This window comes from Megalops cyprinoides, chromosome 4, assembly GCF_013368585.1.
Source record: "Megalops cyprinoides isolate fMegCyp1 chromosome 4, fMegCyp1.pri, whole genome shotgun sequence".
NCBI classification, from domain to species: Eukaryota; Metazoa; Chordata; class Actinopteri; order Elopiformes; family Megalopidae; genus Megalops; species Megalops cyprinoides.
This window is the reverse complement of record NC_050586.1, coordinates 14,582,860-14,599,821: the sequence shown is the minus strand read 5'-3', so window position 1 is coordinate 14,599,821 and position 16,962 is coordinate 14,582,860. Positions and strand designations below refer to the sequence as shown.

Sequence of the window (16,962 nt, the reverse complement as noted above, 5' to 3'; positions counted from 1 at the left end):
CTATCCTGTCACAAGTAAACCCATATTTGAAAGGCCTGGTTTCTCACTGCTGTTCCCAACAAGAGAAATGATTCCACTTGCACTAACAATTTGGAATGTGGCTACAGTCCCTGTTAGAATGATTGAAGTTTAAACTTAAAATATCTGAGAGCTTAATTCAGGAGAGCAGCTGAGGAGTTCCAAGGCTGTGTTTTTAGCTGTCGGACTTGGAAAAAGATTGAGCGATCGTGTCATTCAGAATTACACTTCTTGCATATGCAAAATTAAACATGCAACCACACAAATAGAAGGCTGACAAAGCCATTTTTATAAGTACAAAAATAAATAAATCTTCCTACTACACTATCTTCTGTTGTGGTATCTGGATCAAAGTAGGCAACTCTGCAGGGAGTGGAAGATATACGGTATGTTATCAGCGTAGTGGCTCTCCTATGTTTTGAGGTAATCATGAATGATTTAAGAGGACCTGCACTGAGATTACCCCCGCTCTGTAATTTTCCTCCAAAAATGAGTGTAGGATTCTTCTAATGCTTTACTCCTGGTCTGTGATTTGGTTTCAGCGGAACCTGCTCCCCCGCCATATGGAGGACTGTGGTACGAAGACTATGACTATGAACACAGTACGTACCTGGCACCCGCTCCCTATCTCTCCCATTTTTCTGGCGCTGTTGTGGGTATGAGTCTGGCTGATCTGCATTACACGCATAAGTCAGAGTAAACTTTGGCCCTAGTACCAAAATAAATGCCATATCCTTGTAAACTAAGAAAAGAATGGAAAAACAAATAAAAATGAAACATAAATATTTCTTGAACTCTTTTGGGAATCCAGTTACATGGCCTGTTATCTCCATGACAGATCTGAATTAGTAATACTCTGCAAGCAAGAAGACCTTGGCAAAAGATGTTAAAGGCTGCAAAACAACAATTTCAGTGCCATTCAGGAGATCCACATATTAACCTCCACAGTTCCTGCACGTCCACATTTGTAGCTGTGTTACAGGGAGCTTAAATGCAAAACATTTACATTTATTCATTTAGCAGACGCTTTTATCTAAAGCAACTTACATAGGTTACAGTTCTTTACAATGTTATCCATTTATACAGCTGGATATTTACTGAGGCAATTGTGGGTTAAGTACCTTGCCCAAGGGTACAGCAGCAGTGTCTCAGCGGGGATCAAACCAGCAACCTTTCAGTTATGAGTCCTGCTCCTTAACCACTATGCTACACTGCCGCCCGAACAAAACAAACATTACATTTGATATTTGTAGAAAACCTCTTCAGTAAATTATATAAATTAATTATATTATTATATTAAATTATATATTGATATAAACATGCCCTTTTCACTGCACTCTTCTCTCTGTTTCACAGCTGCAAAGAGGATGGAGGAGGAGAGAGAAAGGATAAGGAAAGAAATGGAGGAAAAAGGTATGTCTGAAAAACATTTATTGAGTGCTGCATGGGTGGAGGAATGTCTTAATGGACAGAATATTGTTCACATTACTTACAAAAGTAATGCTCCTATGATTGACAATGTGCCACCTTACAACACATATGGCCAGTTCTTCAGAGTTTGGTCATTTACTTTGATTATAAAAAAGGATGACAGCATGTGGCTTTACGAAGTTTGAAGAAAGCAGAGGTGGAATCGATGATGTAGACGCATCCGTCTATTCCGTGCCCATATGTCAGAGTAATATGAGACATGAGGTGTATCACACACTGGTATAACCATTAAAACTATTAGTGAAAGCTGTAAGTATCGGCATTTTAGAGAGTAATAAGAGAAGGCCATGGAAGCATTGATGGATTGGTATATGGATGATAGATTTAGTTGAATTTATAAGAGCAAAAGTGGGAGGATAGAAGGAGAGGGGTAGTGGGAGGCTGAGGAGAACAGAATGCAGAGAGAATGGGAGAGAAGAGGAATGAAAAAGACAGGAAAAAAGGAAGAGATACAATAAAAACAACAGCTGCTGCCACGTGTCTCGCTCTCGCTGCAAGCAGCAGAGGGGAGGTTTAATTTCATAATCTCTGTGGGATTTCCTGTGTGTGGCATCATCGAGTTGCTGGGAAGAAGATATATGGTGTCTTCAGCAGGAGACGTTAATGAGAGTAGGGACTGGATGAAGCATCTGTGTATTCACAGCCATCCCGCAAGCACAGGGTGGGAAACAGAGGGTTGTGCAAAGGCCGTGTGTGTGTATGTATATGTGTGTGTGTGTGTTAGACCTGCAGTCATGACAGCACACAACTGGCCGTCTCACATGACACCTCACATTAGGATAGAAAAACACATTTAATGGAGACAGACAGAGAGTTTTTAGCCAACTAAGTGGCGTGGCAATACTGTTCCCACCATATGACTGCGTTTGGTAGGAGTAGAAATGATTTCACCTCAGTTCTTGGCTGTTGGAGTTGTACTACCTTGGGGATTATATTATGCCATGGTCTGTCTTACATTTACTGAGAAACAATCTGATCACTATGTTCCTGGATTAAGAAAGGTAAAACACAACTTCTATATTAATATTTGATATCACCATGCACTGTTCCAAAACTGAGGTCTCTCATGTCATTATACACATCATTGTATTCGGCCTCTGAGCTATATTTCACATACACCTCTTTTGGCATTAATGCAGACTAAATAGACTGCAGACAAAGCACACGCAAAACAAGAAGAAAAATTCAGAATGTGCTTCACACAATGTCTCAGATTCCTCTGCCCAAGTCCTCTGTCAATGAAATGGAATTTTCCAGAACATAGGAAATTAATCACACTTTTACATAATGGCATGGGCGTGCAATGTAGGAACAGATGTTCTGAAATAGAAATACCACAGATATATTAACCAGGAGTTGACACAATTGGGGGTAATGCTAGAGGTATTCATCCTTTAATTCATTTGCAACACACGTCTGCGATGGTCAGGTTCTTCAGCCTTGGACAGTTGCATAGACGCTGTCTACTCATTCACGCATGTCACATAATAACTGCGTAGCTGCTGAGATACTGAAGGGTTTCCTTTCACTTCACATTCACACTTTCCGCCTAAGCACAACACCAATGTATGAGGAACATACAGGAATACCAGCATGACAAAGCTGAAAACTGGCAAGAGATAACTTGCTCCATGGCGGGCATAAACCCAATGAAACTGGGGGCTGACTATCAACATCAAAACACAGTGTCAGGAAACAACGAATCACTCTACATGCTGCACATGTCATAACAAATTAGAAATGAATAAAAATACTGTTCCTTAATGTTGGCAGTTGAAAAGGAATGATGTTAATGTATGTGATGATGACTTATATAACATTTTGGACGTGCAACAGGAATTATCAGAAATTGAACAGTATGGAAATACTGGTGCTGCTTTACAGAACAAATGTGCCTAACACTATTGCCAGATTGGATGACTTCACATTAATCACATTCTGCTTTTCCCATTATATCCCATGACAGAAAGACTGAGAAAGAAGTTGGAGGAGGAAGAGAGGGAAAAAGAGAGACAGCCTCCTGTCTTCGTTGAACCAAAAAGTAAGGCAAGACACCAAAGTATTCAAATTCATAAATGAATGGTCAGCTCTTCTTACTCAGAAAATGTACTGAGACTGATCAAGGCTGCATCCGAATCCATGTCCCCTCATTTTTTGGAGATGGAGAAAAAATTGTTGCCATCATGATGGTTGTCTGAATATAACAAGGTAAGAGAGAGGAAATCTTCATCAATTCTTCAGTCTTAAGTCTTCCTTCCTCATGCTAAATTTGCAAAGACAAAAGTTTCACCAGCAGATGACTTGTTTCTGATCCATCCTGGAGGGTTTTTTTTTATTTAAAAATTAATGACAATTTCTTTTAGATCTGTAAGAGAATGGAAGATACATTTGGTGCTATTAAAAAGTCTACTCAGAAGTGAATTTTGTTAGAAAATAGATCTCTTTTGGCAACTCAGCTTTGCTTATTTAACAGTGCATGATTTGAATATTAAAAAATAGCTTTGAACAGACAGTCCACATTCATGACACTGTCTCCATGGTGTCTGTACACAACTCTGCCTTCATTGTACTGTATGCAAAATTTGGCTTAATGCAAAAGTTGAATCAAAAGCAGTTTCCAAAATAGAAGACAATTAGTGAACCTGCAGGGAACTGTAGTGTCAGATTCATAATACTTTCTGACAGACTGACATTGGCTGTCATCCTCCAAGGATCACACACTCAAGGGCTGTCCAAAAACTCTGAGATTGCCATTTTCAACCGATAGATCCATTAGATGTTCAGACAAAAAATAATCAGTTATAGTTATCATATCTATTAGCTTACAAATACAGTAGAAATTTCCTGTCACCTTGCCTTTGTAAAACAGGTGTTTTCCAGAGTTTTTGCTCTCTTGATGCATATGGGATGCATGAACGCTGGCGGTAATAGATCTAGGCAACTGTACAGACAGTCATTCCAGGTTGGCCGTGGCCGGTGCTGTACCCCACCCCAGAAGGAGAAAACATGTCTGGACCCTGGAAGAGCCAGTGTTGTATTTGGCTCCACACCCTGCCCTGCTCGCCGTAATAGCATAGCTTTCTCTCTACGTGCACACAACGGCATACAAGAACGAAAGTTTGGACTGTAAAATTAAACTCAGCTAACCTCTATCTTGTTCTGAGAGTTGATGAGACATGCTTGGATCTCTGCGTCTGGTCTGATTATCTGTGCCTGATTGTCTGTGCAGAAGTAGAAGGAATGTGTTGAAATAAGTTGTACGTATCAGGCAGATTTGTGGTAAATTCCTCTGTTAATGAAGCAGAAATTTCTGAAGACCAGAGGCTATTTTTCATTTTGGTTATGATCCAGCTCAATTTTGAAGAAACCTCTCATTCTTATAGTTTGAATCTCCAAGCTAAAGTAGGACCCACTCATTTTCTTATCTTCCCAGAATGCCCCCCACTCGGATTGGAATCCCATCGCATTGAGAACGATCAGCTCCTGGCTTCCTCTGTGGCAAACCATGGGTTTGGCCCTCAAAGAGGCCGTCTCAATATGCAGGTGCACAACCACACCTGGACACATGTGCATGTTGAGACACTACAAAGCCTTCCAGAGATACATTTTTGAGGCATATGTTTTACAGGCTCTATAAGGGAAATGTCTTAATAAATGTTGCAAAAAATTATTTGTACATGTTGACAAATTTCAGGAATTTATTCAACACCTGATCTTGTATATAGGGATCTAGATTAATACTCACTTCTCTTCCTGCCTCAGTGCCATGTGTTTCTTTAGACTGCACATAATCAACTGCAAAGAAGATGTGCTCTGAACATCTTACCACGATTATTTTTAACAATACTAATGCTATTGATAGTAAGCACAGAGTGAAGCTGACTTGTCTGTACTTTCAGCATATTTTCTGAATGACCTTGACATAACCACCAATCTGGTACACATGGCATTAACCTCCTCCTGTAACATACCTCATGGCAACAGTTTTTCTGTCATGCCTGAATGACAGGTTTATTGACAGATGAGCTGACATTTTGTACCACCATGACTCATTTCAAACAAAGCTGTTCTAAACATGAATGGTTCACAGGGTACGCACGATGAGAATGACATGTATGGTGGAGCCTGGTGTGCCGACAGCGAGGACAGGGAGCACTGGTTTGAGGTGGACGTTCGACAAGAGACGGAGTTCACTGGCGTCATCACCCAGGGCAGAGACTCCCAAATATAGTAAGAATCCTCAGTCCCTCACCAGTGTAGCTCAAGATAGGTTGATTGATCTTAGAATATCACTTACAAAAGTTACTTTAAAGCCTGTACTGTATGGCTCCAGTATTGACAGGATGATTAGTTGTCTGTTTCTGTCATGTATACCACTTTGTTCACCTCTGGAAAAGCGTGCGGTAACAAGGCTGTTGTTAAATGTCTGACTCTGTTTATTCCAGCAATGACTTTGTCTCCACGTTCTATGTGGCCTTCAGCAATGACAGTCGGGATTGGACCTTGCTCCACGATGGCTACTCTGAGTGGGTGAGGAGTCTGGTTTGTTGGTCTGATTTAGGTGGGGAACACATCGTCAATGTGAATCTGTGTTGAGGTCTCTGCCATGTGATCCAGAGTGATCCAGATAGCTCAGTCTGATGAGGCCATTTTGCAGCATGCCTGATGATGACCACAGGGCAATGAATGTGCCTAATTACAGCGCTACAGTACTGTAATTATAGCAGAACTGCTTAGAAGGCAAGAATGTGGAATTGTATATCTTACGTAATTGCTGACTCATTTAAGGCTTTTCATTACTGGGATGGTTTACAGAAGGAGAATTACTTTCCCCAAAGCTACAATAGCATAGCTTGCCCTGCTGACGTCATATGTCATCCCTATATGAAAAGAGTCAAGTTGTTAATGATTGGCCTTCCACATGCCACACTCTGGGCTGAGGTGCCCAGAAAGGGCAAGGACAGGCAGAAAGGGGAGAAATTTACCCATTGTGATTGGACTGTGACTCTTGAAGCACTATCACAGGTACCTGTAAATAATGGCTTGAGGCTGAACCATGAATATCCCATTTATTGTAGTAGGTCAAATTTAAAAAATATAAAAGGATTGAAGGAGCCCGGAGAAATATGAAAAACCTTCATCTTAATGAGCGGAGTACACAATCAATGTGTTTCAGCAACAGCCTTTGTCAGAATAAAAATGCTGATATGAGTAGATGTATATATGTATACATGTATGTATGTATGTATGTATAAATTTTTCACCTGTTGTTAATAAAATATAGTGACATCACATTGACTCTTCCCAGACATGTGTTAAACATCTGTCTGCTGGGCAGACCAACAATGGCCATGATCTATCCTGGCTTTGAACCCACCAACTCATTAGCCTGAGCATGCACCCTGGTAGTTCCCACTGCTGCCCCAAGTCTCAACCTAACCCTCTGCTGCATGAGGTGGTGTTCTCCAGGTTCTCCTGGGGAAGAGAAGTGACTCAAAACAGTGCCCTGCTCTTCTTCCGCTCACAGCTGTTCTTCGGCAATGTGGACAAGGACACGCCCGTGCTGTCCCAGTTTGTGGAGCCGGTGGTGGCACGCTACATTCGCATTCTGCCTCAGAGCTGGAATGGCAGCCTGTGCATGAGGCTGGAAGTGATGGGCTGTCCGATCAAGGGTGAGTGCACTGCTGCTTTTGCCAGCGCCATCAGTTGGTAACCTGTAGCACATTTAGATAACCTGATTTCAGACAGTAATGATACCTAACACCCTGATCTAAGTCCCACAAAACATCTGCCCCGGTTTATTTTAGCTTATTTGTGGTTTAGATTGGTGTGTGGCTTGATTTAGCCTGATGTGTTTCCATCCTTTCAGATGTAAACAGCTATTATAGTCAAAATGAAGTCACTCCAGTGGAGGACCTGGACTTCAGACATCACAACTACAAAGATATGAGACAGGTGAGGTGTATTTCTCTAGGTGCAGTTTCGTAGGCAACATCCCCCAAATACTGACACCCCCAATCTTTCAGCCCCCTATTCACCTGTTAGGCATCAAATGGTGAACAATGCCTTTGAAGGCCATGCAGGTTGTTAGTCTGATCTGAATTTCGAGTAAACTATTCAGAAAAATCATACTTTGTACAATTAAATAGATAGAACACAACACAAACCATCCTGAACCTGTCACTCTTGCTCTTTCAGATGATGAAAGTGATCAATGAGGAGTGTCCCAACATCACCAGAATCTACAGCCTGGGCAAGAGCTACCAGGAGCTGAAGATCTATGCCATGGAGATCTCTGACAACCCTGGGGAACACGAGACAGGTAAGGGGGATATCAATGTATTCATTGGGCAGTAATGTGATGATTCTGAGACGTTGTTCCTACCTTTGTCAGGTGAGCCGGAGTTTCGTTACACGGCCGGTCTCCACGGTAACGAGGTGCTGGGGCGGGAGCTGCTACTCCTTCTGATGCAGTTCCTGTGCAAGGAGTACAACGATGGCAACCCTCGAGTGCGCCGCCTGGTGGACGGCATACGCATCCACCTGGTTCCCTCGCTGAACCCGGACGCCTACGAGCTGGCCTTTGAAACGGTCAGAGCACCCTTCCTGCTGATCAAGCCTCCATTTCATCTGCTCTGTTCTGTGTTTTCTTCCTGTGTCGTTCTGTGTTCTCTGTAACTGTTGTATCCTCTGCTCATCAGGGTTCTGAGCTGGGCAACTGGGGAGTGGGCCACTGGACACAAGAGGGCTATGATATCTTCCAAAACTTCCCTGACCTCAACAGTGTTCTGTGGAGTGCGGAGGACAGGGGCTGGGTCCCACGTGTCATGGCCAATCACCACATCCCCATCCCGGACAACTTCCTGTCAGAGAATGCTTCGGTATGTGCAGCCAGATGAGAAACAAGGATGTGGGTGATTGGGCTCAGACGATCACTCAAGACCTGCCTCAAAACCACACCCACAGGCTTTATGGATCAGCCCCTCTCCAGTATACAATTTTAGCCATTTCTGCAGTGACTTGGTTAACCGTTATCGGCTTAACGTGGTCACACTGCATTATTAGCTTGGTCCTTCAGTCAAACACTAATATGCTCTGAGATGTACAACCCCTCATCAGCTAACTTTATGCTGAAATAACGTTCAATCATTTATACAGGGAAATGATATTGCACATTTAACCAGAGATAAGCAAGCTAGTCATATCTAGTTTTGTATGTTGTTTAGGTTGCTGTGGAGACACGAGCCATCATTTCATGGATGGAGAAGCACCCTTTTGTGCTGGGGGCAAACCTTCAGGGAGGGGAGAAGGTCGTGACATACCCCTTCGATATGGCCCGGCCACCCAAAATGGAGGCTGAGAGCGGGGCAAGCAGACGCAGGGCACGGCAGTATGAGGAGGAGGAGGAGGACGAGGAAGAGGCGTGGTGGCGGGGCCATCACCACCACCACCACCACGAGAACGAGGTTGAGCTGAAGGAGTCACCGGACGACTCCATGTTCCGCTGGCTTGCCATCTCCTATGCCTCCACCCATCTCACCATGACCTACCAAAGCTCCTGTCAAACCGATGACATGACCGGCGGGCAGGGCATCGTCAACCGTGCAAAATGGAAGCCGGTTGAGGGAAGTGAGTATAATGATCTGGCTATGGATTTGTTCATTGAGATCTTAATGTGATCTCAGGACTCTGCTGCATTTAGCAGTTTGGCAGTCTGTTGTTTAGTCACCCAGCATGATGAATTCAGCTAGGGAAGAAGGACAGTATCAGGTGTAAGTGGTTGAGGACGTGAGCTTAAGAAAAGTTGCCGGTTTCATTCTCAGACCGCTGTTGTACCCAGCAAAATCCATCTGTAGGGATGGATACATACAAATGTCAGCTACTGTTTACAAACCCCCCTGCATTAGAGAATCTGCTGAGCAGATAATTCCAAACAAGGTCAAGGTTTACAGTGACAATAAAAGATGAAAAAACTGATAAATGAGGGAAGTTCAGCTGAGTGCCATGGCACTAGAAATTGACTTATTTTAAAATATTTTCAGCACTGCTTTTTCCCCAAATGGTACTGTAACATAAATGACATTATTTCAGGCATCATGTGCTCAGAACACACAAGGTCAAGTCTTACACTCAACCCAACTGCATTGAGCTGTTTTAGTGATAAAGGACTCCCTCTAGTGGCTACGGTTGTTTATTACAGACAGAAGTCTGTATCAGTATCGGTCTTGCTTAATTTATATCCAAGTTACAATGGATTATAAAGCGGAATTATCCACTGCTTGTTTTTTCAGTAATGCTCATGATTGCTTAACCTGCTTTTTGCAGGCATGAATGACTTCAGTTACCTGCATACCAACTGCTTTGAGCTGTCCATCTTCCTTGGCTGTGACAAGTTCCCCCATGAAAGTGAACTGGCCCAGGAATGGGAGAACAACCGCGAGGCCCTGTTGGTGTTCATGGAGCAGGTGGGAGCTAAATAAATGCAGGTCAAACCAGCATTTAGATAACTACTGATCTGAGCCTCTGGGACAAAACACCAATACACTTCTTTGAGAGGCATCCATAACTTTTTGCAAATTCAAGAAAAAGGACAATTTTAACATTTCATTGTTTCAAAAGGGGTATTATCTTTAGAAGGAGGGATGTGTACTGCAGTGGGATCCTGACACAGCTCTGCACTCTTGCCAGGTGCATCGTGGGATCAGGGGTGTGGTCAAGGACCGTGATGGCAACCCTGTTGCCAACGCAACTGTGTCCGTGGAAGGGGTGGACCACGATGTCAAAACAGGCGAGTGTACTGGCTAAACTGGATTCTGCAGAACGCATCTGTTGAATACTTGCAGAAAAACTTTTTTTTTCATTTTTTCCCTATTGTGGTACACAGTTACCTCAAAGTAACATACCCCAAAGTACTAACCCCCGATATATATATTTTTTTTTCTAAAATTTGTTTTCATTGAGATGACTTGGTCCATTTTATGTCAAAAAACTATATCAGACTTTTTCCAACAATGTTATTATAATGTCTGCAATAGAGGGTTACAAAAGATGACTTCAGATAACTCCTCCTCTCTCCTCCAGCGGACACTGGGGACTACTGGCGGCTGCTGAACCCGGGTGAGTACCGAGTGACAGTGCGGGCAGAGGGCTACTCACCCCTGACCCGGCTGTGTGTGGTGGGCTACGACGCGGGCGCCACCCCCTGCAGCTTCACCCTCAGCAAGTCGAACTGGGATCGCATCCGGGAGATCATGGCCCTCAACGGCAACAAGCCCATCCGGCTCCTCAGCAAGACCAGGGGGGGGACAGGAAACAGGATCCCGAACGGGTACGGAGCCGTGACGAACGGCGCCAACCCCCGCCTAACGCGCCTGCGCCGCTTGAGACTACTGCGCCTGCGCCGACTCCGCCAGCAGAGACTGAGAGCCAGCCTCACCACAACCGTGCCACCCACAACCGTGCCACCCACAACCACCACCACAACCACCACCCTTCCCCCCACCACCACGACCGAGCTCCTGACCGAGGGCACCACCTCCTGGTACGACTCCTGGGTCTACGAGGAAAACCCCACCGCTACCACGCTCGCCCAGCCGGTCTACACCGAAGCTACACCAGATTACAGCTTCGAGTACAAAATAGATGATTATTAGACACTAAGAGCATGCACTCACATTTCTGCATATCTCAAAGAGAAAGTTCTGCTATTAGTCCATCAGCTATGGACATTGATAAAGTGTCCCAAGAGTAAAGCAACCACTCCAAGATCTTTAAAGAAAGCACAATAAAGCAACTTTCTCACATTTCTACAGATGCACATATCTTAAAATGTTTGTTACATTAAGAAAGTTCATGGATGTAGTGTACATCCTTTATGCTGGGTGAGCTGCAAAATGGTACTTTCAGTGAGCTGGGAGGGGCAGCTATCCCTCTTGCTCCTCTGAAGAATGTCTCTCATTAAAGGTGATATGCAGAAGCCTTCTCCTGGAATGTGCTTAATAAATACCACCTTATAAATGCACTTAGAATAAATTGTGGGAAACTTGTCTGATTAAAAAACTGGCAAAGACCCTCTTAGTAGTCAAAAACAGAAGCTTAAAACAACTGTTTGAGGCAGAAATGAAGTTACTATTCAGTAGCAAAATCCTTTCCTTCCCCTTCCCCGCCATCCTACCTCCCCAACAAAAGAGACAAGTTCACAGCCCACAATTAATTTCATTTTTAAAAAGCAAGAGTTAAGTTTATTTACATTGTTTTGCCACTGTAAGCAAAGACAGACTGACAAGAAAAAAGTTCTTTAACGTGTATTTTTGCATTTCCATCTGTTTAAAGTTAACAGATGAAAACATCTGCAAGGTTTCTCAAACACTCCAGTTGAAATGACTGATCAAAGGAATTTGCATTTCATTCAATAAACATTTGTTTGCTTATCCGTGTTTGGAGACTTAATCTGAACCGTACAGTTCCAAACAGTTAAGTGCTTGGACCAGTGATCCAATTTTCACTGGAAGCCAGAGCAAGTATGACACAGCATTCGTTGTGACGATGTGCAAGCTGAAACACAGACAGTGTGGGAATTCATGTGAGGAATTACTACGAACATAAAATGCAGATGAGGTAATTGATCACGATGGGGAGCCCAGGAGTTGAGGGGATCCTCTGGGTCTCCTGCTTCAGATGGTCCACCCAGATGGGCGGTGCTGGGGAGGGAGGAGTGTAAGGCGGGTGCTGGCTGGACCCTGGGGAGTATGCTTCCGATCCTGTCTCAGTGGCTTATGTTCATCTCATTCTCCTCGTCGTCCTCGGTGGAGAACGAGGAGAAGCTGACAGGCTCACACTCGAGCGTGCGCAGGTTCACCAGGCAGGCGGTCTGCGTTCGGCTGAATTCAGGCACGGCCACCAGGAGCACCTCCTGTCCGTCTGCACCTGGAAACGGAGAACAGCCTGAACCTCAGTCCGATAACCAACATTAACATGAGCAAGAACAACATGGTCCAAACTGGCAGGCACCTTAAATTTAAGATATTTAAAACAGGAAAAGAGGACATCTACACAAGAATAAGACAGACATCCATATATTTTTAAGAAAAAGATACTTGAAAATACATCATTGCTTATTCTGGACGTCTGTTTGAGCATCCACATGTAGAAGCCAGTACACACCTATGTTTACCAGTGTGCTTTTATTACAACTGTGGTGATGACAATGGAAACAATGACCAAGATATATTTAGTATGTACTGCAGAACAAATAGTAGTAGGCAGTTTTTTTTTTTTTTTCCATTTGAGTGGCTCAGGCAGAACACTGCACAGCATTCACTGAGGTCACCAGTGTCCTGTAATGTACAGAACCATGCTTACCTGTGATACGCTTGGACTGGAAGCTGGGAGCGTTTCCACTGAAGTACACATGGGGGCACTCCTCTAGTATAAAGGGATCACTCTGATAGAAGGGATAGCAGCCTTTGGGGGAATGGAAGACAAAAAAAAAAAAAGGTCACCAAAGAGACCAATCGCATCACTCAGCCATCACTGAAGGACGTCCTACCACAGGTTTGCGTTCCTTACCCAGTGTATCAGGCGCGGTGGGAGCCAGGTGGCGGAGTCTCAGTGTACTCTCCAAGATGTCCAAGTGGTCATCCATGCTACTGTACTTTGCAATGTCGCTAACGTTCTGACCAGACGTGCCGAGAAACCTGGCATAACAGGGGGAGTAAGGGGGTCAGTCAGGGTTGAAAGGCATGTAAGCCCTCTGGAATCACAGTATTAAATGCCTGAAGAATGGAATTACCCCCCCCCCCCCCCTCACCACTGGGGCTGCTGCTCACCTGACCCCATCTATGTCGGCCTGGTAGGGGTTGCTGACCAGCTGCAGGGTGGGGTAAGTGGTGGACAGTGGGAACATGCAGCGGTGGAGGGGCTGCTGGGGGAGGGTGTAGTTGGTGGGGTCGTACTGGCCTGGCATGACATCCACCGGCACAGAGGCCTACAGAACAGAGGGGGGAGGACAGAACACCGAGCCAGCTTTCATCACTGTGGACAAGCAATACGTCCTAACATTCCCTGCGAAAACTGTCCATTAAGTCATTTTTAGGAGCATTGCAGACAGGACTACAACTCTTACTACGATCATACAATAGTTCAATTAGAGATCACTGGTAAACTAAAGAGAGCAATTTCTCTGAGCAAGAATCTGAATGACATAATAAAGGCCTGGTAGATGTCAGGCCTCTACTCAAATCCATGGGAGTGGAGGGGTCCTCACCACCAGCTGCACTAGCACCTCGTCCAGCATGCGGATGGCCTCTACACTGCCCGCCTGCGTCTTCTTTGTGAGGTACTTGGCCTGAAGCGAGAAGAGACCCATTATGGATTCTGGATTCTGGATTCTGTGATCTAGTGACTGTGATGCATGGCAGTGTACTTGGCTTCCCTTGTCTAGTCAGGCTGCAAAAGTTAACTTGGGGTAGGGCTTGAACAGTGTTACCCTCACACTCACTGGTCTGGAAATGTTGTTAGCCTGGTGGACACTGCTGTTCATTCAACTTGAATGGATACACTTTTGCTCTTTTATGCTGAAGTTGCTCTGGATAAGAGTGTCTGTTAAATGAATGTAATGTAATGTAATGAGATCCATAAAATATATTTGAATTTACACCAGGAGCAATGCGCAATCATAGGGCTTGGGTGAGTAAGTCCTCCTGTAGGGTAGAGCCACATATTCCATCACGTTCCGACACCCCTAGCGCCTCGCTCACCTTGCTGACAGAGTCTTTGTCCTGAGTGCTGTGGCTCAGCAGGTTCCCAGCCAGCAGGACTTGGGAGATCTGCGCCGCCCCGCTCTGCTCGCCCTGATCACCCAGCTGCCCCGTCACCATGTCCACCAGCAGCTGCAGGCCTAGCAAACTGTCCCCGCCGCTGCCACCGAGACCCAGCCCAGAGGCCAGGAGCACAAACCTGTCACACGCAGGCAGGAGGAGGAAGGAAGAGAAGCACACGTTAGCCCTCTACAGCCTCTTCAGCAGCCTGGCCCCTAAACACCTGCTATTTGTAGTACTTGCAATGAATTTTACATGTAGTATTGCAATTTGGTTTGGATTCTGTGATCCAGTGACTGATGTATGGCAGTACACTTGGCTTCCCTTGTCTAGTCAGGTTGCACAAGTTAACCTGTGATAGGGCTTGAATAGTGTTATGCTCACACTCACTGGTCTGAGAGTGTTGTTAGCCTGGTCTAATACTGCTGCTCATTCAACTTGAATGGAAATACTTCTGTTCTTTTGTGCTGGAAGTTGCTCTGGACAGGAGTGTCTGCTAAATGAATGTTTTGCAATGTAATGTAACATAAATTACAGCATAGCAATGCGGGGCTCACCGGTCACAGCTCAGGGGCTGTCTGGCTGCCTGGAGGGGCAGGTCTGCCGTGCAGAAACCCTCCACTGTGAATTTGCCATCGTTCTTCTCTGCTCCAAACACAGCAATCACGCTACCTGAGGTTGAAAGGAGAATGGAGTTTAGAGAGGGGTTTTCCACCTCAATGTCCTAAACTGTTCATGACTGAACAGACAAAGAAAGACAAGATGTACACATTATTATACTCTAAAGTGTAGGAACAGACACCTAAGCTCTTTAGATATACAAGATGTCAACAGATTTCCAAGACACACGAAAGAACTGGAAATTTGGTTTATAAACCCAAAAGATGACTCTCACTTGTTAACAAAACCAAACATGTAATGCTAATACCACTGATGATACATGTCTGACGATACAAGTTTTTTGCCATTTCTTTTTCAATCTTCCTTTTCTCAGCATACCTAGTGAGATGTACAGAGGTATAAAGAGGACTTTCAGTAACACACCTGTGACAAACTTTGGCGTGTCAATGTTTCCTTCTAGTTTGATTCGCTGTAGCTCATCTTCCAGTATGAGCTCATCTGATTGGCTAATGTACTTTGTGCGTGGAGGTTGGGGCAGGAGGTTATGCTGAGATCACAGACACAGACAGAAGAGGAGGCACGGGTAAACCAGACAAATCAAGGGAACTGACATCAGATCAAACCATCTTTATACAATATAAACAAAGTTTTTCCAAAGTTGCACACCTCCTCACTGATCTCTTTCAGGATGGAAGGCTGGAGCTCCATGTGCTTAAAGATGGTACCCACAATGCAACACTGCTCCCCCATCTGAAGATCACAGAGCCTTCTCACTGGTATGTCTGCACCTGAAATTAAAGTGGTGTATTCTGACAACCTTCGGCTGGGAGGGGGGGGGGGGGGCAATAATGTGGACTGACAAAGTTAGAAAAAAAAAAAAAGAGAGAGAGAGAGACTGAGCTCACCCCATGTTTGCTTGGCTCTAGCGGTGAGGATGTCCCTCATCTGCATCAGCCGTGTGGCGTAAATGTGCGCATACTGCCGATTGAAGCTGCGCTCCCCAAGCCTATATCGGTCCGAACAGCTGGAGTAGCTGGGGCGCACTCGATCGAACACAGGGCACTCTGATCCAGGTGGGCCCAGAAGCGTCCTGTCTTTGTGGGCACTGACGTCTGAGAACATGGCAAAAGGCTGGCGGCAGACAAAAGAAGGCTGATAAATACAGGTGTCACCACTGACCACCGCCATCTGCTAAGATTAACGTTGACGGCAGCTAACAGTTCAGCTGTCATCCATTTAAAGTACACGGAGTAAAAGCCATACCCACTATCCAGACCATTACATATAGCCCACTGCCTACTGGAACGTTTCAATTCAACATGTGACAGCAGTTTATAATCCTAACCACACCAAAACTTATCCCGAAGACACCCAGCTAGCTATTTTGTGAGAGAGTCTACAGAAAACAATATTAAGAATTTTCTCAGTAATGATTCAACCCATTCTTAATGATACACTTAATATCTGACTAGCCAGTTGCACGGGCACTGCGTTACCTGTGGTACCACGTCTAGCTAATGTTATCTTAGCTTGTTTAGCACCAAACTACATCCTGGAAATGCCCTGAGACCATCCTGAACAACATGTTTATGCCAAACCATTCTTTAACGTGAAAAGCAAGCATTAGCTAGGTAAACTTAACCTTACCAGCTGTTCCGTAGTATGAAATGAGACGAAAAATCCGCAACTTACCTATGCGTTTTATCAAAGGTACACACACAACATCAATTTCTCCCGCCGCCAGCCGCCAAACACTGAACCCGTCACCCCTCAACTTTCACTTCAGAAAGTCGTAACGGAAGAAGAGTAACGCCATATTGGTGAGGTCAAGTGAACTAATATTAATTGTTATCATCTCAGTGTCTTTGTTGTTATTATTCAAAAGTATATACAAAATACAAAGCTGTGGTATTCCCTATGCATCGTGGTAGCTATGTTTAAATATTTTAGATTTTGGTATTTTGTAGGCTATTTTGCGAACGCACAAGGAAACGTTTGAAATCATATTTGGAAA

At 44.4% G+C, this 16,962-nt stretch overlaps 2 protein-coding genes across 2 annotated transcripts; one reads left to right on the top strand and one right to left on the bottom strand.

The window, feature by feature from the left end:
* The first annotated feature begins 566 nt into the window (after positions 1-566).
* On the top strand, positions 567-11,261 carry LOC118776636 (adipocyte enhancer-binding protein 1-like). The gene is made up of 17 exons (XM_036527104.1): positions 567-620; positions 1,375-1,431; positions 3,476-3,550; positions 4,943-5,052; positions 5,600-5,739; positions 5,955-6,039; positions 7,037-7,181; positions 7,379-7,464; positions 7,708-7,831; positions 7,904-8,100; positions 8,211-8,390; positions 8,736-8,930; positions 8,988-9,138; positions 9,835-9,974; positions 10,198-10,297; positions 10,591-10,798; positions 10,898-11,261. Exons 2-17 carry the CDS (start codon positions 1,386-1,388, stop codon positions 11,160-11,162), a joined length of 2,247 nt encoding a protein of 748 aa, XP_036382997.1. The 5' UTR covers positions 567-620; positions 1,375-1,385; the 3' UTR covers positions 11,163-11,261.
* Positions 11,262-12,065: 804 nt separating this feature from the next.
* On the bottom strand, positions 12,066-16,705 carry pold2 (polymerase (DNA directed), delta 2, regulatory subunit). The gene is made up of 11 exons (XM_036527746.1): positions 16,641-16,705; positions 15,854-16,079; positions 15,615-15,736; positions 15,372-15,495; positions 14,885-14,999; positions 14,268-14,466; positions 13,775-13,855; positions 13,338-13,495; positions 13,078-13,205; positions 12,871-12,972; positions 12,066-12,435 (listed from the first exon to the last, which is right to left on the bottom strand). The coding sequence occupies exons 2-11, from the start codon at positions 16,068-16,070 to the stop codon at positions 12,275-12,277; spliced, it is 1,407 nt and encodes a 468-aa protein (XP_036383639.1). The 5' UTR covers positions 16,071-16,079; positions 16,641-16,705; the 3' UTR covers positions 12,066-12,274.
* Between the last annotated feature and the right edge of the window lie 257 nt (positions 16,706-16,962).